The sequence below is a fragment of the Polyodon spathula genome, chromosome 51 (genome assembly GCF_017654505.1).
Source record: "Polyodon spathula isolate WHYD16114869_AA chromosome 51, ASM1765450v1, whole genome shotgun sequence".
NCBI classification, from domain to species: domain Eukaryota; kingdom Metazoa; phylum Chordata; class Actinopteri; order Acipenseriformes; family Polyodontidae; genus Polyodon; species Polyodon spathula.
In genome coordinates, this window is record NC_054584.1 from 1,216,926 (window position 1) to 1,241,973 (window position 25,048).

At 46.4% G+C, this 25,048-nt stretch overlaps 4 protein-coding genes across 8 annotated transcripts in view; 2 read left to right on the forward strand and 2 right to left on the reverse strand.

The window, feature by feature from the left end:
- LOC121306886 (tripartite motif-containing protein 46-like) overlaps positions 1 to 2,341 on the reverse strand; it is a 15,274-nt gene extending 12,933 nt beyond the window's left edge. For both annotated transcript variants that reach the window (XM_041238869.1, XM_041238871.1), the window contains exon 1: positions 2,102 to 2,341. In XM_041238869.1, the coding sequence (XP_041094803.1) occupies positions 2,102 to 2,164 (63 nt within the window). In that variant the 5' untranslated portion in view covers positions 2,165 to 2,341. The remainder of the gene's footprint in view (positions 1 to 2,101) is intronic.
- A 1,635-nt stretch (positions 2,342 to 3,976) lies between these two features.
- On the forward strand, positions 3,977 to 8,011 carry krtcap2 (keratinocyte associated protein 2). Its single transcript, XM_041238865.1, has 5 exons — positions 3,977 to 4,076; positions 5,338 to 5,492; positions 6,174 to 6,237; positions 6,691 to 6,757; positions 7,357 to 8,011. The coding sequence occupies exons 1-5, from the start codon at positions 4,073 to 4,075 to the stop codon at positions 7,472 to 7,474; spliced, it is 408 nt and encodes a 135-aa protein (XP_041094799.1). The 5' UTR covers positions 3,977 to 4,072; the 3' UTR covers positions 7,475 to 8,011.
- An 8,383-nt stretch (positions 8,012 to 16,394) lies between these two features.
- slc50a1 (solute carrier family 50 member 1) lies at positions 16,395 to 24,135 on the reverse strand. 3 transcript variants are annotated; one of them, XR_005948258.1, is made up of 8 exons: positions 23,736 to 24,135; positions 22,719 to 22,796; positions 22,255 to 22,378; positions 21,735 to 21,896; positions 21,315 to 21,434; positions 20,650 to 21,138; positions 17,011 to 17,014; positions 16,395 to 16,408 (listed from the first exon to the last, which is right to left on the reverse strand). XR_005948258.1 is itself a non-coding variant. In XM_041239060.1 (6 exons), exons 1-6 carry the CDS (start codon positions 23,801 to 23,803, stop codon positions 21,031 to 21,033), a joined length of 660 nt encoding a protein of 219 aa, XP_041094994.1. In that variant the 5' UTR covers positions 23,804 to 24,135; the 3' UTR covers positions 20,353 to 21,030. The 3 variants fall into 3 exon arrangements, 2 of the variants coding, with proteins under 2 accessions (XP_041094994.1, XP_041094995.1); XM_041239060.1 differs by lacking the exons at positions 16,395 to 16,408; positions 17,011 to 17,014 and having other exon boundaries at positions 20,353 to 21,138; XM_041239061.1 differs by lacking the exons at positions 16,395 to 16,408; positions 17,011 to 17,014 and having other exon boundaries at positions 20,353 to 21,138; positions 23,721 to 23,785.
- dpm3 (dolichyl-phosphate mannosyltransferase subunit 3, regulatory) lies at positions 16,572 to 17,824 on the forward strand. Of its 2 annotated transcripts, none has more exons than XM_041239062.1 (2): positions 16,572 to 16,672; positions 17,419 to 17,824. In XM_041239062.1, the coding sequence occupies exon 2, from the start codon at positions 17,449 to 17,451 to the stop codon at positions 17,725 to 17,727; it is 279 nt and encodes a 92-aa protein (XP_041094996.1). In that variant the 5' UTR covers positions 16,572 to 16,672; positions 17,419 to 17,448; the 3' UTR covers positions 17,728 to 17,824. The 2 variants fall into 2 exon arrangements, with proteins under 2 accessions (XP_041094996.1, XP_041094997.1); XM_041239063.1 differs by lacking the exon at positions 16,572 to 16,672 and adding an exon at positions 16,761 to 16,887.
- Positions 24,136 to 25,048: the final 913 nt, after the last annotated feature.

A 25,048-nucleotide genomic window follows, 5' to 3' on the forward strand; every position in this document is an offset into this window, starting at 1 on the left:
CAGGGAATCGTTTTCACAAACAGATAGATGTGTTCAAAATGTATATAAAAAAGAGAAAAGTATATAGTGGAATATATATAATATATATATATATATATATATATATATATATATATATATATATATATATATATATATATATAAATAATACATTTTTTTCACTGTATATACTGAGGCACAAAAGGCAGGCAAAACACTCGAGTTTAACAGATTTAATGAAATAAAAGGTTTGAGGTGAACAAAAATGCAGGTCTAAGAATCGTGCTAAGTTTTCAGTGTGAAACGTGACGCGCTCTCAAAATGAATCCAATACAAAGTTAGTCTCGGGCGGGTATGACCTCCCCGGGCATTAACACAGTCCTGGCAGCGTTGACTCGTGGACCGGATCAGCCTCTGGACAGGCAGCTGTGGGACGTTCCGCAAGCTCTTTGCTCCCTTGAAGTCGTGCAACTGTAACCCTAGCACTGTGTGGTCTTGCGTTGTCCCGCTGGAACAACGACGCTTTCGGATTGTGCTTCCAGGAACCTTTGCCTCCAGGAGTTTGCCTGAGCAGTAAGGCCGCCCTCAGTCTGCACCAGATGCGTTCTTGTGTTGCAGGAGATTCCTCCCAACACGCTCCCGCCGCCCCACCGGTTGGCTTGAACAAATCAACAGGCAGCGCAGCGGTCCCGGGCCGGCGTGGTGACCCTCTGCCTTCCAGGACGTGGCCTGTCGCTCACAGAACCGGTTTCTTGGTTTGACTAGTCTGCCGATTGCTGAAACAGAAACATCTCCTCCGGGTAACTTCTCCCACAGACAGGCAGCCTTCAATCATGCTTTTAGCAACCAGGGGATCTTCAATACTCAAGCGGGGTGTGTTCTTGCGTTAATTCAAATCCCGTCTTTTCGAATGGCTGTTTATACGCATTCTAAGTCGACTCGTTTAGGCAAATTTAACTCCACTCAAATACCAAACTCTGAGCACCTTGAGTTTTATGTGAGATCGCAAGACTTGACCTGAGTATTTCTTTACCCCTAGGGACCATGCCACTCAGACAATCAACAACCTGCACGCTGTTTAAACTCTAAATAACATCGTGCATGTTCCCAATGAACTACTGGTGTAAAGCTTATACTGTTTGCTTTTCACTGTGCATCAGTCCTGAATGAAGTCCTGCGGCGCACATCCGCAGTTACCTGGAGCCAAGGTGTCGGCCTGTTCGGAAATTCCAGACTGTCACGTTGCAAGTACTACCGTATTTACTTCAATGCATTTTTTTATTATTTTTTTTTTTTCGCGGCGCTCTGCGCACACCGCTCCGTGAACTACGGCACAGCGCGACAGCTGCTTTACAGCAATGCCGGCCTGGCTAGAATGAGAGAAACCCTCGGCGTCTGGTTTCGCGGTTTCCGAGCAACCCGTGGGAGCCTCGCTGCCTCCTGCAGACACCTGCCTGCGCCCCGCTTTGCAATGCCGAGGAGAGGGGAAGCAACCTGAGCGCGGAGACGCAGGGCCGGGTGCATGCTCCGTACTGGCGCAGTGGAGAGATGGAGAGTCTGAAGCAATAGACCCATTCGCGTATTCCGTCGAATGCGCTGCAGAGCTCGACAGAGAGACGGCCTTTCAATTTGTGTGGCCTATATCCTCTACTCATATGTAGTACTATCCACTTTCATAAAAGAAAACGCCCATTCTATCTATCTATCTCTCTATCTCTCTATCTATCTTGCAGTCTAGACGATTTTTATAATAATGTCGCATCCTTTTACTTCCTTCCACCTGGCTGGCTCAACGCATTTATCATTTATTTTCAAAACAGTTCTTTTTTTTTTTGCAGATCATTTATTGCACATATTTTCAACCCTATAATAATAATAATAATAATAATAATAATAATAATAATAATAATAATAATAATAATAATAATATAATAATTATTTTTAAATTATAATATAATATTGTCGTATATATATATAGGTAATATATTATATATATTATATTATATAATAATATATATATATTATATATAATATGGGGGGGGGTATATATATATTATATTATATATTATATTATATTAGACCACAAAATACAATTAAATCAAATTCAATTTAAAATACTTACACTGACTCTCAGCAGAGCATCCATGATTGAGGTAAACGCTTGCAAATCGTCCGTTTCTGCCATAGCGGTTTTAAAAATGTCCCTTTTGTAATAATAATAATAATAATAATAATAATAATAATAATAATAATAATAACAGCGGTAGTGTAAAGCACCCCTGTGCTGTGCGGGTGTTATCTCGTCTCTGTGCGGGAGCAGTACAATGCGATGCTCTCCCGGTGTCGCTCCCAGCTCTCCGGACCCGAGCTGGTTAATGGACGGTAGCCCAGTTCAGCTGGCGTCCTGTGACTGGCAGGGAGCGCAGAGCGACCCGGGGCATGCGCACAGATTCCTGCAGAGAAAGACGCGAACGCTCCTTCAAGAAGCGGCTGCCTGTCTGCCTGCCTGTCCCCAGTACAGTATCCCCTTACAGTATACACTCAATGAACTGGACCGAGCACAGTAGCGTGTTAGACCTGTGAAAACAGAAAGCAGTGCTGACAAATCTATCTATGCAGAATTACATTGGAACTGCAGTTTGAGATCGCTAGACTAGAATTACATTGGAACTGCAGTTTGAGATCACTAGACTAGAATGCAGTTTGAGATCACTAGACTAGAATTGTAACTGCAGTTTGAGATCACTAGACTAGAATTACATTGTAACTGCAGTTTGAGATCACTAGACTAGAATTACATTGTAACTGCAGTTTGAGATCACTAGACTAGAATTACATTGTAACTGCAGTTTGAGATCACTAGACTAGAATTACATTGGAACTGCAGTTTGAGATCGCTAGACTAGATTGGCACGTTCAAACTCTAGCGATCTGAAACTGCATATGCTTTTGATCTGCGGAACCAGTACTCTAGAACTGGACGACATAGCGATGTGAGAGACACCGCAATGTGACCAGTTTACGAGATATAGTCTCCAAACACAATAGGCTGTAGAGACACCGACATTTACTAAGAGGAAACCGTTGTTTGCTTTTACTATGCTTTACCACACCTCTCTGTGCTTTACGACGCTTCCCTATGCTTTACCAGACCTCTCTGTGCTTTACAATGCTTCTCTATGCTTTACCAGACCTCTCTGTGCTTTACAATGCTTCCCTATGCTTTACCAGACCTCTCTGTGCTTTACAATGCTTCTCTATGCTTTACCAGACCTCTCTGTGTTTTACAATGCTTCCCTATGCTTTACCAGACCTCTCTGTGCTTTACAATGCTTCCCTATGCTTTACCAGACCTCTCTGTGCTTTACAATGCTTCCCTATGCTTTACCAGACCTCTCTGTGCTTTACAATGCTTCCCTATGCTTTACCAGACCTCTCTGTGCTTTGCAATGCTTCCCTATGCTTTACCAGACCTCTCTGTGCTTTACAATGCTTCTCTATGCTTTACCAGACCTCTCTGTGCTTTACAATGCTTCCCTATGCTTTACCAAACCTCTCTGTGCTTGGCAATGCTTCCCTATGCTTTACCAGACCTCTCTGTGCTTTACAATGCTTCCCTATGCTTTACCAGACCTCTCTGTGCTTTACAATGCTTCCCTATGCTTTACCAGACCTCTCTGTGCTTTACAATGCTTCCCTATGCTTTACCAGACCTCTCTGTGCTTTACAATGCTTCCCTATGCTTTACCAGACCTCTCTGTGCTTTACAATGCTTCCCTATGCTTTACCACATGAGCATCGTGTTAGATGGTGGTTCTCCTCGGGTACAGAGCTGGGTCCTGTTTCTAAATGATCTGTGCTCTCTCTAGATCTGTTTAATGTATATCAAACACACCTACAGTATGTACCGATACACACACTAACACCGACACGACTCCTCAATGAAGCAGACATGCGCCTCCCGACCGGCAGGGGTCACTATTGAAATACGAGCCAGGGAGCCGCTTGCAGCGTCGTGCCGGCCTCCGGACTGATTGACTCAAACTGTCTCTCTCTCGGCTGAAGCGATCAGATCCTGCAAACAGACTGGAAAATGGGTGAGTTAACCCCCTTATAAATCATCCCCTCTTACTCCATAACGCGGGCGCGTTAATATCATGCGCGCTAGTTTTGCGCGATACCGAAGTTGTTTGCGCGTTAATGGTTCGCCCCGAACCCATTCTGGGTTTGCACAGTGTGACGTGTCCCAAGATCTCGCAGTGAATCAACTGGGTTAAACGTTAGCAGCACGGTTCTCAAGTTTGCATGCTTTTTTAAAAGCCAAATCATTTAGAGCTTGATCGCTTTTTTTTTTAAAAGGCTTTACCGCTGTATTGTTAATGGCACGCTAATACTGAATGCGGGCATCGGTCCTGTTTCAATAGACCAGGTTTCGTGTGCAAGCCAGGTATGCTTTTATTATACTGGTAGTAAATTTGGATGTGAAAACACACAGCGTTGCTGCTTCTCAATTCCAGTTTAAAATATATTCCCTGTTGCAATGTTTTGGGTCCCCCCCCCCGTCCCCCAAGGACCTGGTATTGATATTTACAGTAGTAATCATTATCGCGAATTTTAAAGACTTTTTTTTTATTGATTAATTGACTCGCAAACAGCGGGTTCGATTTGAAGTCAGTTGTGAGAGATGGAATGGATTTTGAAAAGGAATTGAAACAAAAAAAAAAAAACTTTTATAATTCTTTACAAAAGTTTGATTCCAAGTCGTTTCCCCCAGTCCAGGTTTTACTAGGATTTTGATCAGCCCCAGTGTGTCTAGGCAACAAGCTCTGGCGTGTCTGATTAAACTCTTAGTAAAACCAGGAACGGGGGAAGCTGCTGTGTGCCTGGAGTCTTATATCCATTCCTGATCTATATAGGGCAGTGGAACACCAGCCCTCGGGGACCCAGTCTCTTCTGCCTTTCTTTCCAGTGGATCTCCGCCTCAATTAATGATCTGTGTGTAGATGGATCGATGGTGTAGCCTGGCTGTGTGAGCCTGTGTTTGTCTCCCTCTAGCGGTGAGCACAGGTTCTGCCTCCTCATCACTGTATATCTGTGTGTAGATGGATCGATGGTGTAGCCTGGCTGTGTGAGCCTGTGTTTGTCTCCCTCTAGCGGTGAGCACAGGTTCTGCCTCCTCATCACTGTATATCTGTGTGTAGATGGATCGATGGTGTAGCCTGGCTGTGTGAGCCTGTGTTTGTCTCCCTCTAGCGGTGAGCACAGGTTCTGCTCCTGCCTCCTCATCACTGTATATCTGTGTGTAGATGGATTGATGGTGTAGCCTGGCTGTGTGAGCCTGTGTTTGTCTCCCCCTAGCGGTGAGCACCGGTACCTCCCTGGTCCTCTCCTCCCTGCTCTCTCTGCTCCTCTTCGCTGGGATGCAGATGTATAGCCGCCAGCTGGCTTCGTCTGAGTTGCTGACCATCCTGGGGGGGTTCCTGGGGTCGGTCCTTTTCATCTTCTCACTCACTGTATCCTTCACCCACGACTCCGGCAACCCGATCAACATCGGCACTGTGATCCACTTATCAGAGACTGACTTTCCTGCAGTTCCAATGTAATTCTAGTCTAGCGATCTCAAACTGCAGTTACAATGTAATTCTAGTCTAGTGATCTCAAACTGCAGTTCCAATGTAATTCTAGTCTAGTGATCTCAAACTGCAGTTACAATGTAATTCTAGTCTAGCGATCTCAAACTGCAGTTACAATGTAATTCTAGTCTAGTGATCTCAAACTGCAGTTACAATGTAATTCTAGTCTAGTGATCTCAAACTGCAGTTCCAATGTAATTCTAGTCTAGTGATCTCAAACTGCAGTTACAATGTAATTCTAGTCTAGCGATCTCAAACTGCAGTTACAATGTAATTCTAGTCTAGTGATCTCAAACTGCAGTTATAATGTAATTCTAGTCAAGTGATCTCAAACTGCAGTTCCAATGTAATTCTAGTCTAGCAATCTCTATTTTCTCACCAGGATACACTGAACACATTTCAGTGTAATAAAGTGACTGTGAAGCTCAGTCTGCAATGTGCTGCAGATTGGAACCGCTATCTGTGTGCAAAGTGCAGGCCGTGTTCACAAACAGGACTGCTGGCGATGGAAACGTCTGTCTGTCTGTCTGTCTGTCTGTCTCCTTAACAGCGGATCTGCAGGCCTTCAACAACCTTGAGAACCTGGTCTTTGGAAAGGGCTTCCAGGCCAAGATCTTCCCAGAGAGTGAGTCACCTTCGCAGACACTGTCCAGGGAGCTGTGCGCGCGTGTGTGTGTGTGTGTGTGTGCGTGCGTGCGCGTATCAGTATATTCATTTGTATTTCAGGGGTGGAAATAAATCTTCCATCTTTGATCCGTTCTTGGTTTTACTTGGTTTTTAATAAGACTTGTTTCCTAGACCCACTGGGGGCTGATCAAGCTGGTAGTAAAACCTGGAATGGGTGACACTGCTGTGCAATAGGAGTCTTACTCCCATCCCTGTATTTCTGTCTCCAGTGCAGATCTACCTGTTCCTCTTTGCATCTGGTCTGTGTGTTTCTCTTTGTGTGTGGTGTCAGTGTAGATTAACATCTCCTCTCTCTCTCTCTCTCTCTCTCTCTCTCTCCAGTCGTGGTCTGCCTCTCCCTGGCTCTGTGTGTGTGTGTGTGTATATTAACGTCTCCTCTCTCTCTCTCCAGTCGTGGTCTGCCTCTCCCTGGCTCTGTTTGCCTCTGGTTTGGTTCACCGGGTGTGTGTCACCACATGGTAGGTGCATCTTCAGCCCGAGCGGCGATTCCCAATGGGAGCGGCGTCGCTGTGCCAGGGTTAATCGGAGCTTCATCACCGTACATGAGAAACACAGGAAGCGCCTGTAAGCCAGTCACACCCATCCCACAGAAACACCTTCACATGTCCATACTGACTGCAGCGGTGCAGGCTTGCACAGCGTTTCCTCTAAGCAGAGCTCTCTCTGTTTCTTTTACTAGTTTTAAACTTGGAAAAGAAAAATCGGACTCTGCGGCCAGAATTTCGATCTTTTGCTTAACGTCGTGCAATTCAAAGAGGGTACAAAACGGTCTCGCGAAGAGTCTACCAGAAGGAAGCCCCAATAGCAATGCAGAAGTATTTCATGTTGGATTTAAAAAAAAAAAAAAAAAAAAAAAAAGGTTTCATTCGACTTGAAACAAAAAATTTCGTTCATTCTGTGTAGAGGGTGATGCAAAGGATGTGGCCACAGCTGTAGATATGAATGTGGTCACTAGGGGGCGTGCGTTGTGTGAGCTGCTGTGGTCTCCAGTGTCTATAACCCCCTTCTCTCTCTCTCTCTCTCTCTCTCTCTCCCTCCCTCCCTCCCTTCTTCTCAGTTTCATCTTCTCCCTCTTCGCTCTCTACTATGTAAACAAGATATCTGCCGCTCTGTACCAGGCGATGCCAGTGCTGACCCCGGCGAAGACCACCGGGAAGGGCAAGAAGAAGAACTGACCAGCTGACCAGCTCACCCCTCCACCTGTCCAGGCGTTCGCCCCTCCCTCCCCCTCTTTCAGCCAGTTACAGAAATTCTGTCCGAGGTTCAGCATGTCAGCGGCCGCTAGAATTCAAAAGCCTTCGCAATTGAGTTTAGATGGAAGACACTTAAGAGTTCTGGTCAAAACGTTTGTCATTGATTTTTCCCTTAAAGACACTGAGAAAGACTTCTAGTCATTTGTCAGTGAATTTACACTGAACTTCAGTTTCCTTTAAGAGTTCTTGAGTGTAGTGCTGCCCTGTGTTAAATTGGAATTCTAATCAGATTTATACAGCTGCCCTGCCCACAAACTCTGACTCCTCCCACCTGGCGGACCAACCAATCACAGCAGACCCAGCCCTTCCCAATATGCTAACAAGCCAATCAAAATAGACCTGATCGCCCTCCCCACCCCCCTCCCAATCGTCAGCTCGGCCAATCGCGGCAGTCCTGTGCATTCCATTGAGGTTCGATAAGATTTTGAATCAATAAAGATGTTTTTGTCATATAAAAAAGTAAATGAGTGTCTCTCTGTCTTGTGAAAGCTCGCCTGAATTTAAAATGCTCTGATTTGTTACCAAGGTGATGTTGGGAGTGGCGTATCCGGTGGGGCGGGGGGGGCGCAGGGGGGGGGGGGGTCTGGTAATGAAATGGCTGTTCAACTCTGCCACAACCCCAGCGTTCAAGTAGAAGATATTTATAGTAAGGAGACCCTAGACTTCGGAAACAGAATCGCGATTCAGAAATTTCACCATGAAAAAAAAACCCCAGTAGAAACAGTCCCTTACTACCGGGCTCTGCTTTCTCCTCTCTGCTTTGGGATCGCCCACAATGCAATCACACAGAGTGAGTCTGTAGCTGAGCTGGGATTTGATTTTCTACAAATGATGAAACATGATTTTTCATTGCTGGCTTTCTCTTGTAGGCAAAATTCCCACTGAATAGACACCTTCGTCATTCCAAAAAACCCACATAAATAACATCTTTGTGCTGGAATGCGTGGAGTAGTTTATGATGTTCTGGAATGTCTTGTGATTGGCCGAACGGCCTCCGCTCGCTTTTAAATGCTCTTTAATTCTGAAATCATCACAGTCGGAGCTTCAGTTGCTCTGCTGCAGGGGGATGAGGCGTTGTCGTTCTGCACTTTGACCACAGGGTGTCACTGTTCTCTCAGTGGAACAGGGAAAGAGAGCCTGGAACTTTTGAGTGTCAGAGCCTGTACTGGGCTAGAGTCATAATGCATAATGGATTCTGTTTATAGACAGGGGCATACAATGACAGCAGTGGTAGCCCCAGTCTTGCACTGGCAGGCAATAAAAATGTGCATTATGAATATCATATGGGAGATACTGAAATTCAAGAAGGAATCTATGAAAAAGACCTAGGAGTTTATGTTGACTCAGAAATGTCTTCATCTAGACAATGTGGGGAAGCTATAAAAAAAGCCAACACAATGCTTGGATATATAGTGAAAAGTGTTGAATTCAAATCAAGGGAAGTCGTGTTAAAACTGTACAATGCATTAGTAAGACTTCATCTAGAATACTGCGTTCAGTTCTGGTCACCTCGCTACAAAAAGGATATCGCTGCTCTAGAAAGAGCGCAAAGAAGAGCGAATTTATCCCGGGTTTAAAAGGCATGTCATATGCAGACAGGCTAAAGGAATTGAATCCGGATCTCCTGATTCGCTCAGGGCAGGGCAAGCCTACTACTCAGCTGGTCGCTTAGCAACGTGTCTCCTGCTGCGCGTCGCAGCTGATCACTCTGAAGCGCACGCACTTGCGCACGAAACAGCGATCGGGCTCCCTGTCACAGGCAGCTGCAATGGGGTGAGGCTGGTAGAATGGGACCCCAGTGTGCTAACTATATCCTTCCACAATGATCTTCAATGGCAGACAGATCGACAGGGGCACTGCAATGGCTTAGCTATCCACTAGGTGGCGATGCTAAAGTAAGGGCAGCAGTTGCCTCCACCTGCCTTCCAGATGCACAGGCCCTGCTTGTGTTCAGCAACCTCTCACCTCTGACCCTGGAGGTGTGGGAGGTCAGTAGTGCTGATTCATCAGCTGGGAAGGCAGAGGTCACTGCTTTTCTTAGAATCAGTTGTGCGTGAGAGCATGTGTGTGTGTCCCTATGCCTGACCAGACCTCTCTGTGCTTTACAATGCTTCCCTATGCTTTACCAGACCTCTCTGTGCTTTACAATTCTTCCCTGCTTTACAATGCTTCCCTATGCTTTACCAGACCTCTCTGTGCTTTACAATGCTTCCCTATGCTTTACCAGACCTCTCTGTGCTTTACAATGCTTCCCTATGCTTTACCAGACCTCTCTGTGCTTTACAATCTCTGCTTTACCCCCTATGCTTTACCAGACCTCTCTGTGCTTTACAATGCTTCCCTATGCTTTACCCAGACCTCTCTGTGCTTTACAATGCTTCCCTATGCTTTACCAGACCTCTCTGTGCTTTACAATGCTTCCCTATGCTTTACCAGACCTCTCTGTGCTTTACAATGCTTCCCTATGCTTTACCAGACCTCTCTGTGCTTTACAATGCTTCCCTATGCTTTACCAGACCTCTCTGTGCTTTACAATGCTTCCCTATGCTTTCCATTCCCTTGCAGCAATTAGTAAAGGAGTGACGCCCCCCCCCCCCCCACACACACACACACACATTCCAGACTAATTAAAAGGCGCTCAGTGTTAAGTGAAGACCCATGCAGGTAGGTCTGGCAGGCTGCTGTCAGACTCGTCTCGAAGGACACAGTGAGTAGTTTTAATTAGCTGATTAACAGACAACTTGTTAACGACGGGGTTAGGGTTAGGGCTCTCACAGTCCGAGAACAGTGAGGAGAGACTCTCTCACGGTGTCTTCCAGCGCAGTCGTGATCCCTCTATCAGAGGGGAGGGGGGGGGGTCAATCCAGAACACACCACTCCTTGCCTGTCAGCTGCCCCCCCTCCCCCTTCTTTCCAGATTTTCCCTGGCTTGACTCTGGTGAATCATGTGATCATTAATCAATCAATCAGTCACTGAATCAATAACACCGTGTAACAAATTATTATTATTTTTTTCTGTTCCTGGGTAGTAAGTGTTATTTCCTAATTGCTTATGCCTCAAAAGTATAGAAAATGGCTATTATTCCCCACAAACTTTGCTTTTGTGACCAGGACAGTGATATTTCAAAATATCACTATTTCCAATGGGAAAACGGGCTTTTCGTTCACATAAAGTCAGAAAAAAAACAACATATGAATCCAAATTAACATGTATTTATACTAAAGTAATACAAAAATGACTACAAAAGATTTAGAAGTGAGTAGTTTTGCGAGATTTACGATTATACTGTATTTACAGTATAACAGTAATGTAACATAAAAATTGTGTTACATAGTGGAATCGTTTATCCTTCCAACTTCCAACCCGGCCCTCCTACAAGTTTACTACAATAGATCCTTTTCCCATGCTTCTGCCATGCTGCCCCAGACCTCTCTGTGCTTTACAATGCTTCCCTATGCTTTACCAGACCTCTCTGTGCTTTACAATGCTTCCCTATGCTTTACCAGACCTCTCTGTGCTTTACAATGCTTCCCTATGCTTTACCAGACCTCTCTGTGCTTTACAATGCTTCCCTATGCTTTACCAGACCTCTCTGTGCTTTACAATGCTTCCCTATGCTTTACCAGACCTCTCTGTGCTTTACAATGCTTCCCTATGCTTTACCAGACCTCTCTGTGCTTTACAATGCTTCCCTATGCTTTACCAGACCTCTCTGTGCTTTACAATGCTTCCCTATGCTTTACCAGACCTCTCTGTGCTTTACAATGCTTCCCTATGCTTTACCAGACCTCTCTGTGCTTTACAATGCTTCCCTATTCTTTAGCAGACTTTGCTGTGCTTTACAAGGCAATGTGGTAGGGGTGTGTGGGGTGCAGTGTGGCAGGGAGGGCGGAGTGGGGGGTATTGTGGTAGGGAGGGGGGCAGTGTTGCAGGGAAGTGGGAATTTCCTTTCTCTCGAGCTGTGAGTGGAACACTGTCCTGCTTTAATCAGAGAGAGACTCAACACAAAACAGGATGCAAGTGTTTCCTGTGCAAGAGATTTGAACATCACACGACCCCGGCAATCTCATACGCTCTCACACTCACACACACACAATCTCACACAAAATCACACACACACACACACACACACACACCACCGTTCGGCCATTACTCATCGCACTGCTTTACACTCAGATTTCAACACAAAGTAACACCACACACACACACACACACACACATAGACACACAATCTCACACACTCACACACACACACACACACAGTCTCACACACACACAATCTCACACACACACAATAACCTTTGCAAGCCCATGTGAAACTCAAGGCTGAACTATAATTGTGGCCCCTAATGAACTTCTGTTTTTAAAAAAGGGAGAAAAATAAAATTTTCATTTTTACAAAACTGGAATCAAACCAACACTTCAATTTAGCAGGAGTGACTCCTGAGCGTCCATCTCTCTCTCTCTCTCTCTCTCTCTCTCTCTCTCTCTCTCTCTCTCTCTCTCTCTCTCTCTCTCGTTGTGTTTTGACTAGGCTGGTATCTGGTATTTTCCTGGACGTCAATGAGCCAGCCTGTGTGTGCCAGCGGGGCATAAATATTTACTGGGAACGCAGGAGAGAGGCTTTCTCACGTAATTCTTTTCTTCTCTCATTGGTGGGGGTGTTCACATATGTGCAGGATTTTGAACTCCCCCTCTTTACAGAAAGACACACCTCTCTGTGCTTTACAATGCTTCCCTATGCTTTACCAGACCTCTCTGTGCTTTACAATGCTTCCCTATGCTTTACCAGACCTCTCTGTGCTTTACAATGCTTCCCTATGCTTTACCAGACCTCTCTGTGCTTTACAATGCTTCCCTATGCTTTACCAGACCTCTCTGTGCTTTACAATGCTTCCCTATGCTTTACCAGACCTCTCTGTGCTTTACAATGCTTCCCTATGCTTTACCAGACCTCTCTGTGCTTTACAATGCTTCCCTATGCTTTACCAGACCTCTCTGTGCTTTACAATGCTTCCCTATGCTTTACCAGACCTCTCTGTGCTTTACAATGCTTCCCTATGCTTTACCAGACCTCTCTGTGCTTTACAATGCTTCCCTATGCTTTACCAGACCTCTCTGTGCTTTACAATGCTTCCCTATGCTTTACCAGACCTCTCTGTGCTTTACAATGCTTCCCTATGCTTTACCAGACCTCTCTGTGCTTTACAATGCTTCCCTATGCTTTACCAGACCTCTCTGTGCTTTACAATGCTTCCCTATGCTTTACCAGACCTCTCTGTGCTTTACAATGCTTCCCTATGCTTTACCAGACCTCTCTGTGCTTTACACTGGAGATATAACTAGTGATCCTAACTGGCTGCACATCGTAGCAGTAGATCTCTTGACTGTGTTTCCTGCTCTACTGGACTCTTGCATTGTAACCCTGTTACTGGATCCTCAGCTGATGCGCTATCCTTGCACTATTGCACTGCTAACAGTCACTGGAGATAGAACTGCTGTGATCCTAACTGGCTGCACATTAGCAGTATAATTTGCACATGCTGTAAACTACACTGTGTTTCAATATGAAGCTTGCATTGTAACCCTGCGCTGCCCTGTAACACCTGAGTGAGTCGCCTGGGATAAAGACATCTGCCAAATCAATAATAATAATAATAATAATAATAATAATAATAATAATAATAATAATAATAATAATAATGTAGCCAGCATTAATCAGCTCTTGAACCAGTAAAACCAGTTTGAGTTTGGGCTAGACCAAAACGGGCCATCACATTTCCAGCAGACAAACACGACATCGGCATTTTCGGTTTGGCGATGCTTCACTGTCCGGTTCCCCTCTGCTGTCTGTCTGATTAAACTAAAATATTTATTTCAGCTGTTTTTTTTATTATTATTACTGTAGCGTAAACATGTTTTTTGGCGACGCAGACCAGCTGTTTCAAGACAATCGCGTCAAGACGCATCATCTGCCCGTCTGGACCGCAGACAGTCTCGGAGTGGCGAGGCACCGCGCCGCCGGCCCCGGCCCGTCCCTCGCAGGAGACAGACTCGCAGGTGTGTCCGTCCGAGCCGACAGACGAGACCCCAGGGGGACGTTTACCCCCGTCTCCCGAGTGCATCTGTTAAAAACCATTTTAATCCCGGTAGGGCACTGGTTAGGGTAAGGGGAACAAAACGAACAGGGAGACTGCTGTTTTATAAAACCGGGACAAGTTAAAAATAGTTACATCTATTTTAAAAATGTCATCTTATTTGAATGTATTTATTAATTTGTTTATTTTTGTATGTATTAGTTTTTTTCACATTAAACTAACAATAACCTCTTCCCTCTGCACCTTCTCTATTTAATTAGTTCGTCACATTTAACTCCACGTTATAATCACATGCAATGTATTGCTTTTAGAAATCTTTTAATATAAACGAAAAATACACAGGCAAAGCACACACACACACACACACACACACACACACACACACACACACACACACACACACACACCACCCCCTCTCTCTCTCTCTCTCACACACACACACGACCCCCTCAATCTCACACACACACAGCACACGACCCCCTCAATCTCTCTCTCACACACACACACGACCCCCTCAATCTCACACACACACACAGCACACGACCCCCTCAATCTCACACACACACACAGCACACGACCCCCTCAATCTCACACACACAGCACACGACCCCCTCAATCTCACACACACAGCACACGACCCCCTCAATCTCACACACACACAGCACACGACCCCCTCAATCTCACACACACACACAGCACACGACCCCCTCAATCTCACACACACACACAGCACACGACCCCCTCAATCTCTCACACACAGCACACGACCCCCTCAATCTCACACACACACAGCACACGACCCCCTCAATCTCACACACACACACAGCACACGACCCCCTCAATCTCACACACTCACACACACACACACACACACACACACACACACACACGACCCCCTCAATCTCACACACACACACACACACACACCCCCTCAATCTCACACACACACAGCACACGACCCCCTCAATCTCACACACACACACAGCACACGACCCCCTCAATTTCACACACACAGCACACGACCCCCTCAATCTCTCTCTCTCTCTCTCTCTCTCTCTCTCTCTCTCTCTCTCTCTCTCTCTCTCTCTCTCTCTCTCTCTCTCTCTCTCTCTCTCTCTCTCTCTCTCTCTCTCTCACACACACACTCTCTTATTGTTCTTCTTTTCCCCGCAGACGCGCAGATGTGCAGCGTAAGGCACTGTCTGTTATTCTTCCGTTGTTTATGTCCGTGATTTTATTTAGAATCAAATATTTTATTGTTATGCTGAATTTATTTTAAAAATTTAATTATTATTCATTCTTTTAAAATAAATATGTATTTCCCTTCCTAGCGTAATCAGATTGAAGTTCATTTTTAACACAGGGCTGTTTGTGTATAGAGACAGCGATCTTATCTTCATACATTACAGTTCTACGTGTGTGTGTGTGTGTGTGTGTATGTGTAGCACAGAGCAGAGGCTGTTCAGAGAGTATAAGAGCCTCCCTTTCTCTTTCTCTGTTGTTCAGAGAGTATAAGAGCCTCCCTTTCTCTTTCTCTGCTCCACCAGCACAGAGCAGAGGGAGGCTGTTCAGAGAGTATAAGAGCCTCCCTTTCTCTTTCTCTGCTCCACCAGCACAGAGCAGAGGGAGGCTGTTCAGAGAGTATAAGAGCCTCCCTTTCTCTTTCTCTGCTCCACCAGCACAGAGCAGAGGGAGGCTGTTCAGAGAGTATAAGAGCCTCCCTTTCTCTTTCTCTGTTCCGCCAGCACAGAGCAGAGGGAGGCTGTTCAGAGAGTATAAGAGCCTCCCTTTCTCTTTCTCTGCTCCACCAGCACAGAGCAGAGGGAGGCTGTTCAGAGAGTATAAGAGCCTCCCTTTCTCTTTCTCTGCTCCACCAGCACAGAGCAGAGGGAGGCTGTTCAGAGAGTATAAGAGCCTCCCTTTCTCTTTCTCTGCTCCACCAGCACAGAGCAGAGGGAGGCTGTTCAGAGAGTATAAGAGCCTCCCTTTCTCTTTCTCTGCTCCACCAGCACAGAGCAGAGGGAGGCTGTTCAGAGAGTATAAGAGCCTCCCTTTCTCTTTCTCTGCTCCACCAGCACAGAGCAGAGGGAGGCTGTTCAGAGAGTATAAGAGCCTCCCTTTCTCTTTCTCTGCTCCACCAGCACAGAGCAGAGGGAGGCTGTTCAGAGAGTATAAGAGCCTCCCTTTCTCTTTCTCTGCTCCACCAGCACAGAGCAGAGGGAGGCTGTTCAGAGAGTATAAGAGCCTCCCTTTCTCTTTCTCTGCTCCACCAGCACAGAGCAGAGGGAGGCTGTTCAGAGAGTATAAGAGCCTCCCTTTCTCTGTTCCACCAGCACAGAGCAGAGGGAGGCTGTTCAGAGAGTATAAGAGCCTCCCTTTCTCTCTTTCTCAGAGAGTATAAGAGCCTCCCTTTCTCTGCTCCACCAGCACAGAGCAGAGGGAGGCTGTTCAGAGAGTATAAGAGCCTCCCTTTCTCTTTCTCTGCTCCACCAGCACAGAGGGAGGCTGTTCAGAGAGTATAAGAGCCTCCCTTTCTCTTTCTCTGCTCCACCAGCACAGAGCAGAGGGAGGCTGTTCAGAGAGTATAAGAGCCTCCCTTTCTCTTTCTCTGCTCCACCAGCACAGAGCAGAGGGAGGCTGTTCAGAGAGTATAAGAGCCTCCCTTTCTCTGCTCCACCAGCACAGAGCAGAGGGAGGCTGTTCAGAGAGTATAAGAGCCTCCCTTTCTCTGCTCCACCAGCACAGAGCAGAGGGAGGCTGTTCAGATAGTACCGTCTTCGTGGTACACAAAGGGTTAAACTGACAACAAAAACTACTACTCCCAGAATGCACCGCCGTTCCAACGGATTTCAAACAGTCGGTTTCGGGAAATGTAGTTCTCTAGCCAAACTCACTGGGAGAAACTGCGTTCTGAAAAAAACCCAAAAAACTGCAGATCCCATCAGGCACCGCGGGGAAACCCCTGCTGAAGACGCTGTAGCCGGGAGCCGGATGTTTAAGTTGTGAGCTGCATTTCGCCAGGTAAGCTGCTAATTCAAACTCATATACAGCATCACATGCATGCAGCGGGCTATTCCGAAGAACATTATCAATATATGAAAAAAATAATGAATAAGAACATATCTCCGTTTAATAGTAGTGTTGTGTACTGAGCGGGGATGTGGATACGGTATATTTCAGATGTTGGATTTTAGTAAACAAGGTGCTTTGTGCCTAATTCGTGACTTTGTCAACACGTATGTATTCCGCAGATACACACATTTATATAGAAAACGCGGAGGCAGACTTTCTAAAGAGAATTATTTTTGTGAAAAACACACAACAATAACGGTTAACATGTATTGTTTATTGTGCTTTACGATGCTTCCCTATGCTTTACCAGACCTCTCTGTGCTTTACAATGCTTCCCTATGCTTTACCAGACCTCTCTGTGCTTTACAATGCTTCCCTATGCTTTACCAGACCTCTCTGTGCTTTACAATGCTTCCCTATGCTTTACCAGACCTCTCTGTGCTTTACAATGCTTCCCTATGCTTTACCAGACCTCTCTGTGCTTTACAATGCTTCCCTATGCTTTACCAGACCTCTCTGTGCTTTACAATGCTTCCCTATGCTTTACCAGACCTCTCTGTGCTTTACTGTGCTTTACAATGCTTCCCTATGCTTTACCAGACCTCTCTGTGCTATACAATGCTTCCCTATGTATTTAATTTTTAAATGTATTTAAACTTTCTTTTTGTCTGTCATCCCTCCCGCAACTCCCCCAGCATCCCACAATCCCCCTTGTTGTTGTTGCCATGACGAAGCTGGCGGAGTGGCTGTCAGGGCTGACCCTGCTGGGGGTCCTTTGGGCGGCGGTGACCTTCGACCTCCTGGGGCTGGACCTCCCCGAGGCGGTGCTGCAGGTGTCCTGGCCTCTGCCTGTCTTCCTGCTCGTGGCGCTCGGCTGTTACTCGCTGGCGACCGTGGGGTACCGCGTCGCCACGTTCAACGACTGCCAGCCGGCCGCCGCGGAGCTACAGAGGCAGATCCAGGAGGCGAGGACAGACCTGCAGGGCAAAGGACTGCGGTTCTGATCCGAATGGACTGTGCTTCGGACCGAGTTACGAAAAAGGGGGGGGGGGACCATTGGAGAAGTTTGCACCGTGTAAAATAAACAGAAATTTGATAACGCCAAGTGAAAGTGTGGTAAAGCCAAGCTAAGCATTGTAAAGCCCAGAGAGGAAGGCTGAAGCATCTTGAAAAACAAACTCCCTTACAAAAGTTTCCCATAATAAAAGCAAAGCAGAGTGTAATGAAGCATAGGGAAGCATTGTAAAGCACAGAGAGGTCTGGTAAAGCATAGGGAAGCATTGTAAAGCACGGAGAGGTGTGGTAAAGCATAGGGAAGCATTGTAAAGCACAGATAGGTCTGGTAAAGCATAGGGAAGCATTGTAAAGCACGAGTTCAACCTAGACTGCATTGAATTATTGCTGCAGATCCCCAGTACAGCACTGAGTTCTCTACACTAGACTGTATTGAATTAGCTGGCTCTCAGATCCCCAGTACAGCACTGAGTTCTCTACACTAGACTGTATTGAATTAGCTGCTCTCAGATCCCCAGTACAGCACTGAGTTCTCTACACTAGACTGTATTGAATTAGCTGCTCTCAGATCCCCAGTACAGCACTGAGTTCTCTACACTAGACTGTATTGAATTAGCTGCTCTCAGATCCCCAGTACAGTACTGAGTTCTCTACACTAGACTGTATTGAATTAGCTGCTCTCAGATCCCCAGTACAGCACTGAGTTCTCTACACTAGACTGTATTGAATTAGCTGCTCTCAGATCCCCAGTACAGCACTGAGTTCTCTACACTAGACTGTATTGAATTAGCTGCTCTCAGATCCCCAGTACAGCACTGAGTTCTCTACACTAGACTGTATTGAATTAGCTGCTCTCAGATCCCCAGTACAGCACTGAGTTCTCTGCACTAGACTGTATTGAATTAGCTGGCTCTCAGATCCCCAGTACAGCACTGAGTTCTCTACACTAGACTGTATTGAATTAGCTGCTCTGAGATCCCCAGTACAGCACTGAGTTCTCTGCACTAGACTGTACCTGTGTGCAGTGTAGTGTTTGGGTCGGGTTCAGATCACAGTTCTGTTATTTGTGTGTTTTGTGGTGGGCTGCTCTGATTGCTGCTGCAGCAGCTGCTGGGATCCGCTGGTAAACAGGATGGGGGGTCCCCGAGACTCACAACACAGGAGCAGCAGGTGGAGGGCTGGGCAGCTGTGCGTGTCTCAGTGAGAGTGTGTGTGTGTGCCTGTGTTGTGGTTTACTTCTGCACCAGCTGCTTTCTCGAGGGGCTGATTCATGATTCGGGAGGTGAAGGGTCAAAGGCTGATTCTGCAATTTAGGCAGCCGCCCCTCCTCCCCTCCGCTCCAGACAGTCAGGAAGGGAGTCTGTGCAGATGTTCCCTCCACTCCAGCTCCTTCGCCCTTGGTCCTGACCCTCGCTGTATTAATAGACTCCAGGCTGTGCAGAGAGACACACGCACGATCTCGTCCTGTCTGTGTGTTTATATCAGCTTGACGTGTTCCAACAGCAAGCAGTTCAACACACTCTCAGATATAAACTAACTGAAAAACCAAAGCAACCCTGTTACAGAACCAAACAATAAAATAAATCATAAATAAATAAACAATAAATAAATAAATCTGCAGCCCTGGTCCAGTTTCAAACATTTACTTCCAAGAGATTTTAAAAGGCACTGTGAAGAGGTGGTTTGCAGGCTTCAACGCAGGGAGTCGAAGGGACCGGCCCCATTTCACACCTCGATCGCCCGTTGGCTTCCTTTGCTTGAAGTCGGTTTGCGATGGCCGAATTCTAGAAACGCCGAAACTTTGTGAAGGTTTAGGCTGGGAGTCTTTCTCAGCGTCTCCACGAATCCGAATCTGGGGAGTGCTTGTTATTAAAAACAATCCACGCTGACGTCCACGCAGGATCGCCAAACCGAAGGGACCGCCTTTTGAAAGAAATCTTAGAAAATCCTTTTCCAAACAGAATAACAAGTTATGAAACAGGGTGACGGGCCAGTTGCTGTCGATCAGTTCCCTCGAGGGAATCTGAATTGATATTTTAGTAATGAAGTAATAATCTTCAGCTGCTTCTTTCACTGGAAGTCGGGTTAACTGACTCACCGGCAGCGGCTTCAGTTGAAGTCAGGTGCTGCCGCTGTTGTGAGAAGTTCATTTTAACACAACGCTGTGAATTGCAGTTCTGATCAGCGAGGACGTGTCGGGGTTGATCAAAAGAGGTCGGGAATCGATTTTAAAAAGTTACTGGAGATGGAACTGACCCTCCACCCGAATCACCAAACAGGAAGGCACAGTATCCGAAGTGAAAGTTCCAAACCATGTTGCTACGGCGACGTATCGGTACGGGAGCGGAACGCTCGCCAGCCAATGAGATCGCTCCCTCGGTCCCTGTCGTCTCACAACACGCCTCTTCTAACAGCAAGAGACAGGAGCACGCCACAGATTCAATTAGAGATGTTTTTAAAAAATCATTAGATTTTTTTGTATAATAATCTTGATTGTTCTAACAAAATAATAATAATAAACAACCAAACATGAGGTTCAAGTCATTGCTGAGTGGAAACAGATACAAATTCAGCCAGCTGTATTGCAATACATTTTTATAGTGGAGAAAAAGGCACTTATTGATTTGTTGTTTTGTTCAAATCACTCTTTTTGTTTTTCAAACATGATTTAATTAAAACACTTTTAAAAACTACCAATCACAAATTCCAGTTCATTCTGATTGATTAGCGGCTAGTCCTGGGTGGGCCGACTTCAACTTAATATGAATGAGTGGCCTTTTATTATTCAATTGTCTTCAGAACAAAACAAAACAAAAATCAGAAAAATGGTACAGAAAGAGTTAACTGACTTCATGGCTTTGAATTTAGCAGAGAGAGAGAGAGAGATGGGGAGAATATAGATTACAAACTACAGAGACAGGGTTACAAACGAGAGGTACAGAGGAGAGGCAGAGATGGAGAGGTGAGGAGAGAGAGCAGAGGGAAATAGAGATGGAGAGGTGAGGAGAGGGAGGGATGAACAACAGAGATAGAGAGAGGCACACACTTTTGGTTCTTTGGTCTCGCGATGGCAGGCAGATGTTCCTGGGGTCCAGGATCGTCGGCCTTGGGGGGGGGGGGGGGGGGGGTTTGGGATGTAGCTGGCGCTGCCATGGCTTCCCCCGCTCTCTCAGCGCTGCACACCACTGCGCACTGGGGCTTTTAAAAAGCTTGCTCGGAACTTTCCAACCACTGAGGAGCGCGGGGACCGACTGGAGGCTCTCATTGGTTCCCAGCTGCCTGGCCCCGCCCCCTCAAGCCTGCAGGGTCTTGTAGGAGAACTTGTCCTGTCCTGTGGAGGGATACTGCCAGAACAGCCAGAATCTGAGCAGGCTGGTGATTACACCAGGGGTGTTAGGAACCTGAGAGAGAGGGAGGGAGTTTAATATATTCTGAAACATAATTTGGGCACTGTTACAACTGGCTGAGAGTGGCTTTGTGATTTATAACCAGTTACAGAATACCTGTTGCACAGTGTGTGCTGTGTGTGGCGGGCTGCACAGTGTGTGTGGTGTGTGCGGTGTGTGTCAGGGCTCACCGTGATGTACAGGTCGTTGAGCTGCAGACCGTACAGAGTCCAGGAGGTTGAGGTGAGGAAAGTGGCGACCGACAGCGGGAACGAGAGGCACTCGGTGGAGCGAGACTGCAGGATCTTAGCCTGGGGAGGGAGGGACGGAGGGGGAGAGAGAGAATCACAGAGACGCCTGACAACAACAACAACAACAACAACAACAACAACAAAACTATCCAGCTGTGAAACACAGCAAGTCCAAGGACAGCAATAACACTCCCACTGCATAGCAGTTCGATCCATTCCTGCTTTACAAGCAGCCTAATAAGGCTGTTCTGTGCACACTGGATCCAGCTCCTGGGAATGGGTGACAATGCTCTGCGACGGGAGTCTTCGTGCCATCCCCAGAGTCTCTCTGTATCTGCCAGTGCAGCAGCAGGCTCTTACCAGGTCCGCCAGAGGGGAGAGGTACATGCTGATGGTGAACACGCTGCAGAAGAGGCCCAGCTGACTCAGCCTCGTGCTCAGATCCGGGACCTGGACTGAAAAGTAGAAGCAGGCCGAGCACAGCACTGCCAAGGCCAGCCCAGTCTGCAGCAGAACCTTCCTCTGAAACAGCAGAGCAAACACAGGGGCGATTGCAATGAGAACACGACCCAGCACTGCCCAGACCAGCCCAGTCTGCAGCAGAACCTTCCTCTGAAACAGCAGAGCAAACACAGGGGCGATTGCAATGAGAACACGACACAGCACTGCCCAGACCAGCCCAGTCTGCAGCAGAACCTTCCTCTGAAACAGCAGAGCAAACACAGGGGCGATTGCAATGAGAACACGACACAGCACTGCCCAGACCAGCCCAGTCTGCAGCAGAACCTTCCTCTGAAACAGCAGAGCAAACACAGGGGCGATTGCAATGAGAACATGACCCAGGACTGACGCACAGGAAACAGCAGGAGAGAAGCGGCACCTTTTCCAGGGAGTAGAAGAAGTAGGCCAGCATGTAGACGGTCTGCAGAGTGGCTCCGATCAGATTGACAGTAATGAGAGTCCAGTCGTCCTTCAGATAGCCATAGAAGAGCCAGCCCAGGTTACTGAGGACAGAGGGGCAGAGGTGAGAGGAGAGATGAGAGAGAGGAGAGCAGAGAGAGACACTGAGAGGAGAGAGAGACTGAGAGGAGAGCAGAGAGAGACTGAGCAGAGAGAGAAACAGCAGAAAGAGAGAGAGACTGAGCAGAGAGAGACACTGAGAGGAGAGCAAAGAGAGAGAGACTGTGAGAGGAGAGCAGAGAGAGAGAGAGAACAGAGACACAGAGGAGAGACTGAGAGAAAGAGACAGAGACACACAGACCTGACTCAGTCGCTTCAAAAAGCCAAAGAAATTCAAAAGACAAGTGTTTCGACAAGAAGTCTTTATCAGTGAATGTTTCTTACTTGAGGTTGGTGGTGAGGAAAGGCAGCAGCTGAACATTCTCTGTGCTTCGGGAGAAATACATCTTCCGCAGGTCTGACCTGGAAGGGTTAGAGAAGAAGAGACAAAAAGAGGTGAGGAGGAGAGAGGAGCGATGGGGACAGGGCAGAAGAGAGGGGAGCGAGAGGGGGGAGAGGGGGGAGTGATGGGGACAGGGCAGGAGAGAGGGGAGCGAGAATGGGAGAGGGGAGAGGGGACCGAGGACGGGAGAGGAGTGATGGGGACAGGGCAGGAGAGAGGGGAGCGAGGATGGGAGAGGGGAGAGGAGTGATGGGGACAGGGCAGGAGAGAGGGGAGTGAGGATGGGAGGGGGGAGTGAGGAGTGATGGGGACAGAGCAGGAGAGAGGAGTGATGGGGACAGGGCAGGAGAGAGGGGAGCGAGGATGGGAGAGGGGAGAGGAGTGATGGGGACAGGGCAGGAGAGAGGGGAGCGAGGATGGGAGAGGGGAGAGGAGTGATGGGGACAGGGCAGGAGAGAGGAGTGATATATATATATATATATATATATATATATATATATATATATATATATATATATATATATATATATATTTTAATATATAGCTTAAGCATCGTTTTAAGACTTGTGTTGAACACAAACCTGGGCCTAAAATGGGTCGCATGATTATAACGAATTATATATTATTATATTATATTTATTAACGAACCGGGCCAGGTAATCTAAATTTTAGACTAGTACAAATTAAAAAAAAAAAAACACATTCATGTAAAATCAATGTGTAAATTCGGATTTGTAAAATCAACGTGTGAATTCGGATTTGTAAAATCAGTGTGAATCCCGATTCCACACGCTGGCAGTACACGCGTAACACCGCCACGTCACTCAGACCGACCCCCGGCATCCGCGCAACACAGCGCCGGCAAAACACAAAGCAAAGCAAGCGACAAGAACCGAGATCACACCCGAGGTAAAAACACCTCCAAATAAAAACACAAAAACCACCTTTCAGCTACTCACAGGCCGGTGGAAAACATGCACAGCGTGAAAACGATGCAGGACCATGACAGCAAGGGTACCAAATCCATCTGCTGAAGAAACGAGCCCCCCCGATCACTGTTATTATTATTATTATTATTATTATTATTATTATTATTATTGAAATCGAGCAATGCAACACAGGAAGTACGGTATTAACCAGTAAACATTTTCAGCACGCACACAAACAGAAAGTGGAACCGCTGAAAGTAATTATATATATATATATATATATATATATATATATATATATATATATATATATATATAAATAATTAGCGGTCGGTCCCTGGCTTGTTTGGAAAGTAGATCGATCAGAATTGCAATTAATGCCACACTGTTGCGCGCACACACACACACACACACGCTTTCGCTTGAACCTCTTCAACAAGGGCTTGATCAGAGGTAACTTTTCAGCCAATGGTAACACGCGTATTGCAATGACGTATGTTGGGCGTGCTTAAAATCTTTAAAGTGAGCGGATCTGAAAAGGTGTGTCTCTGCGTTCCTTCTCGTTTGGGTTGAAAAATACTTTACAGCATAGTGTTTATTTGAGGGAATTGTGTTTGCATTCATTTCAAAGACGATACAATATATAAAACACCTCCATGTCATTTTTTCTTTTTTTAAATTAAGTTAATATGGTTTGTTAATATGCTTTACCAGACCTCTCTGTGCTTTACAATGCTTCCCTGTGCTTTACCAGACCTCTCTGTGCTTTACAATGCTTCCCTGTGCTTTACCAGACCTCTCTGTGCTTTACAATGCTTCCCAATGCTTTACCAGACCTCTCTGTGCTTTACAATGCTTCCCTATGCTTTACCAGACCTCTCTGTGCTTTACAATGCTTCCCTATGCTTTACCAGACCTCTCTGTGCTTTACAATGCTTCCCTATGCTTTACCAGACCTCTCTGTGCTTTGCAATGCTTCCCTATGCTTTCCCACACCTCTCTGTGCTTTACAATGTTGTTTGTTACATTAACTGTGTCACACAATCAGCAGTTTTCAAGTTGGTCTCTTGTTGGGGAGTTGCAATGCAAACACACAGGCAGGCGGTATCTAACAGGACACACAGCGTAAACAACAGCCAGCCCCTTTACACCTCCACAAATATTTGCCCTCTTTTCTCACTTCGACATTCCCGGACTGAGCTCTGACCCCCAGCTCAAGGCCAGCTCCTCTAAACACGATCAGGCAACAGCCCGGGAATCACACATTCTTTAAAATCTCAAAGCACTTTTATTTAATCTCACGCACCGGTATGCAGCCCTGCTTCTTGCTTGCGAAGCCACTG

Coding starts and splice junctions, on each gene's coding strand:
- slc50a1 (XM_041239060.1), bottom strand. CDS start 23,803: ATGGATTTGGTACCCTTGCTGTCATGGTCCTGCATCGTTTTCACGCTG. Junction 22,379..22,718: donor TTCCTCACCACCAACCTCAA/GTAAGAAACATT, acceptor CTCTGTCCTCAG/TAACCTGGGCTGGCTCTTCT. Junction 21,139..21,314: donor TCAACGACCTGTACATCACG/GTGAGCCCTGAC, acceptor CCTCTCTCTCAG/GTTCCTAACACCCCTGGTGT.
- dpm3 (XM_041239062.1), top strand. CDS start 17,449: ATGACGAAGCTGGCGGAGTGGCTGTCAGGGCTGACCCTGCTGGGGGTC.
- krtcap2 (XM_041238865.1), top strand. Junction 5,493..6,173: donor TTTTCATCTTCTCACTCACT/GTATCCTTCACC, acceptor GCGGATCTGCAG/GCCTTCAACAACCTTGAGAA. Junction 6,758..7,356: donor CGGGTGTGTGTCACCACATG/GTAGGTGCATCT, acceptor CCTTCTTCTCAG/TTTCATCTTCTCCCTCTTCG.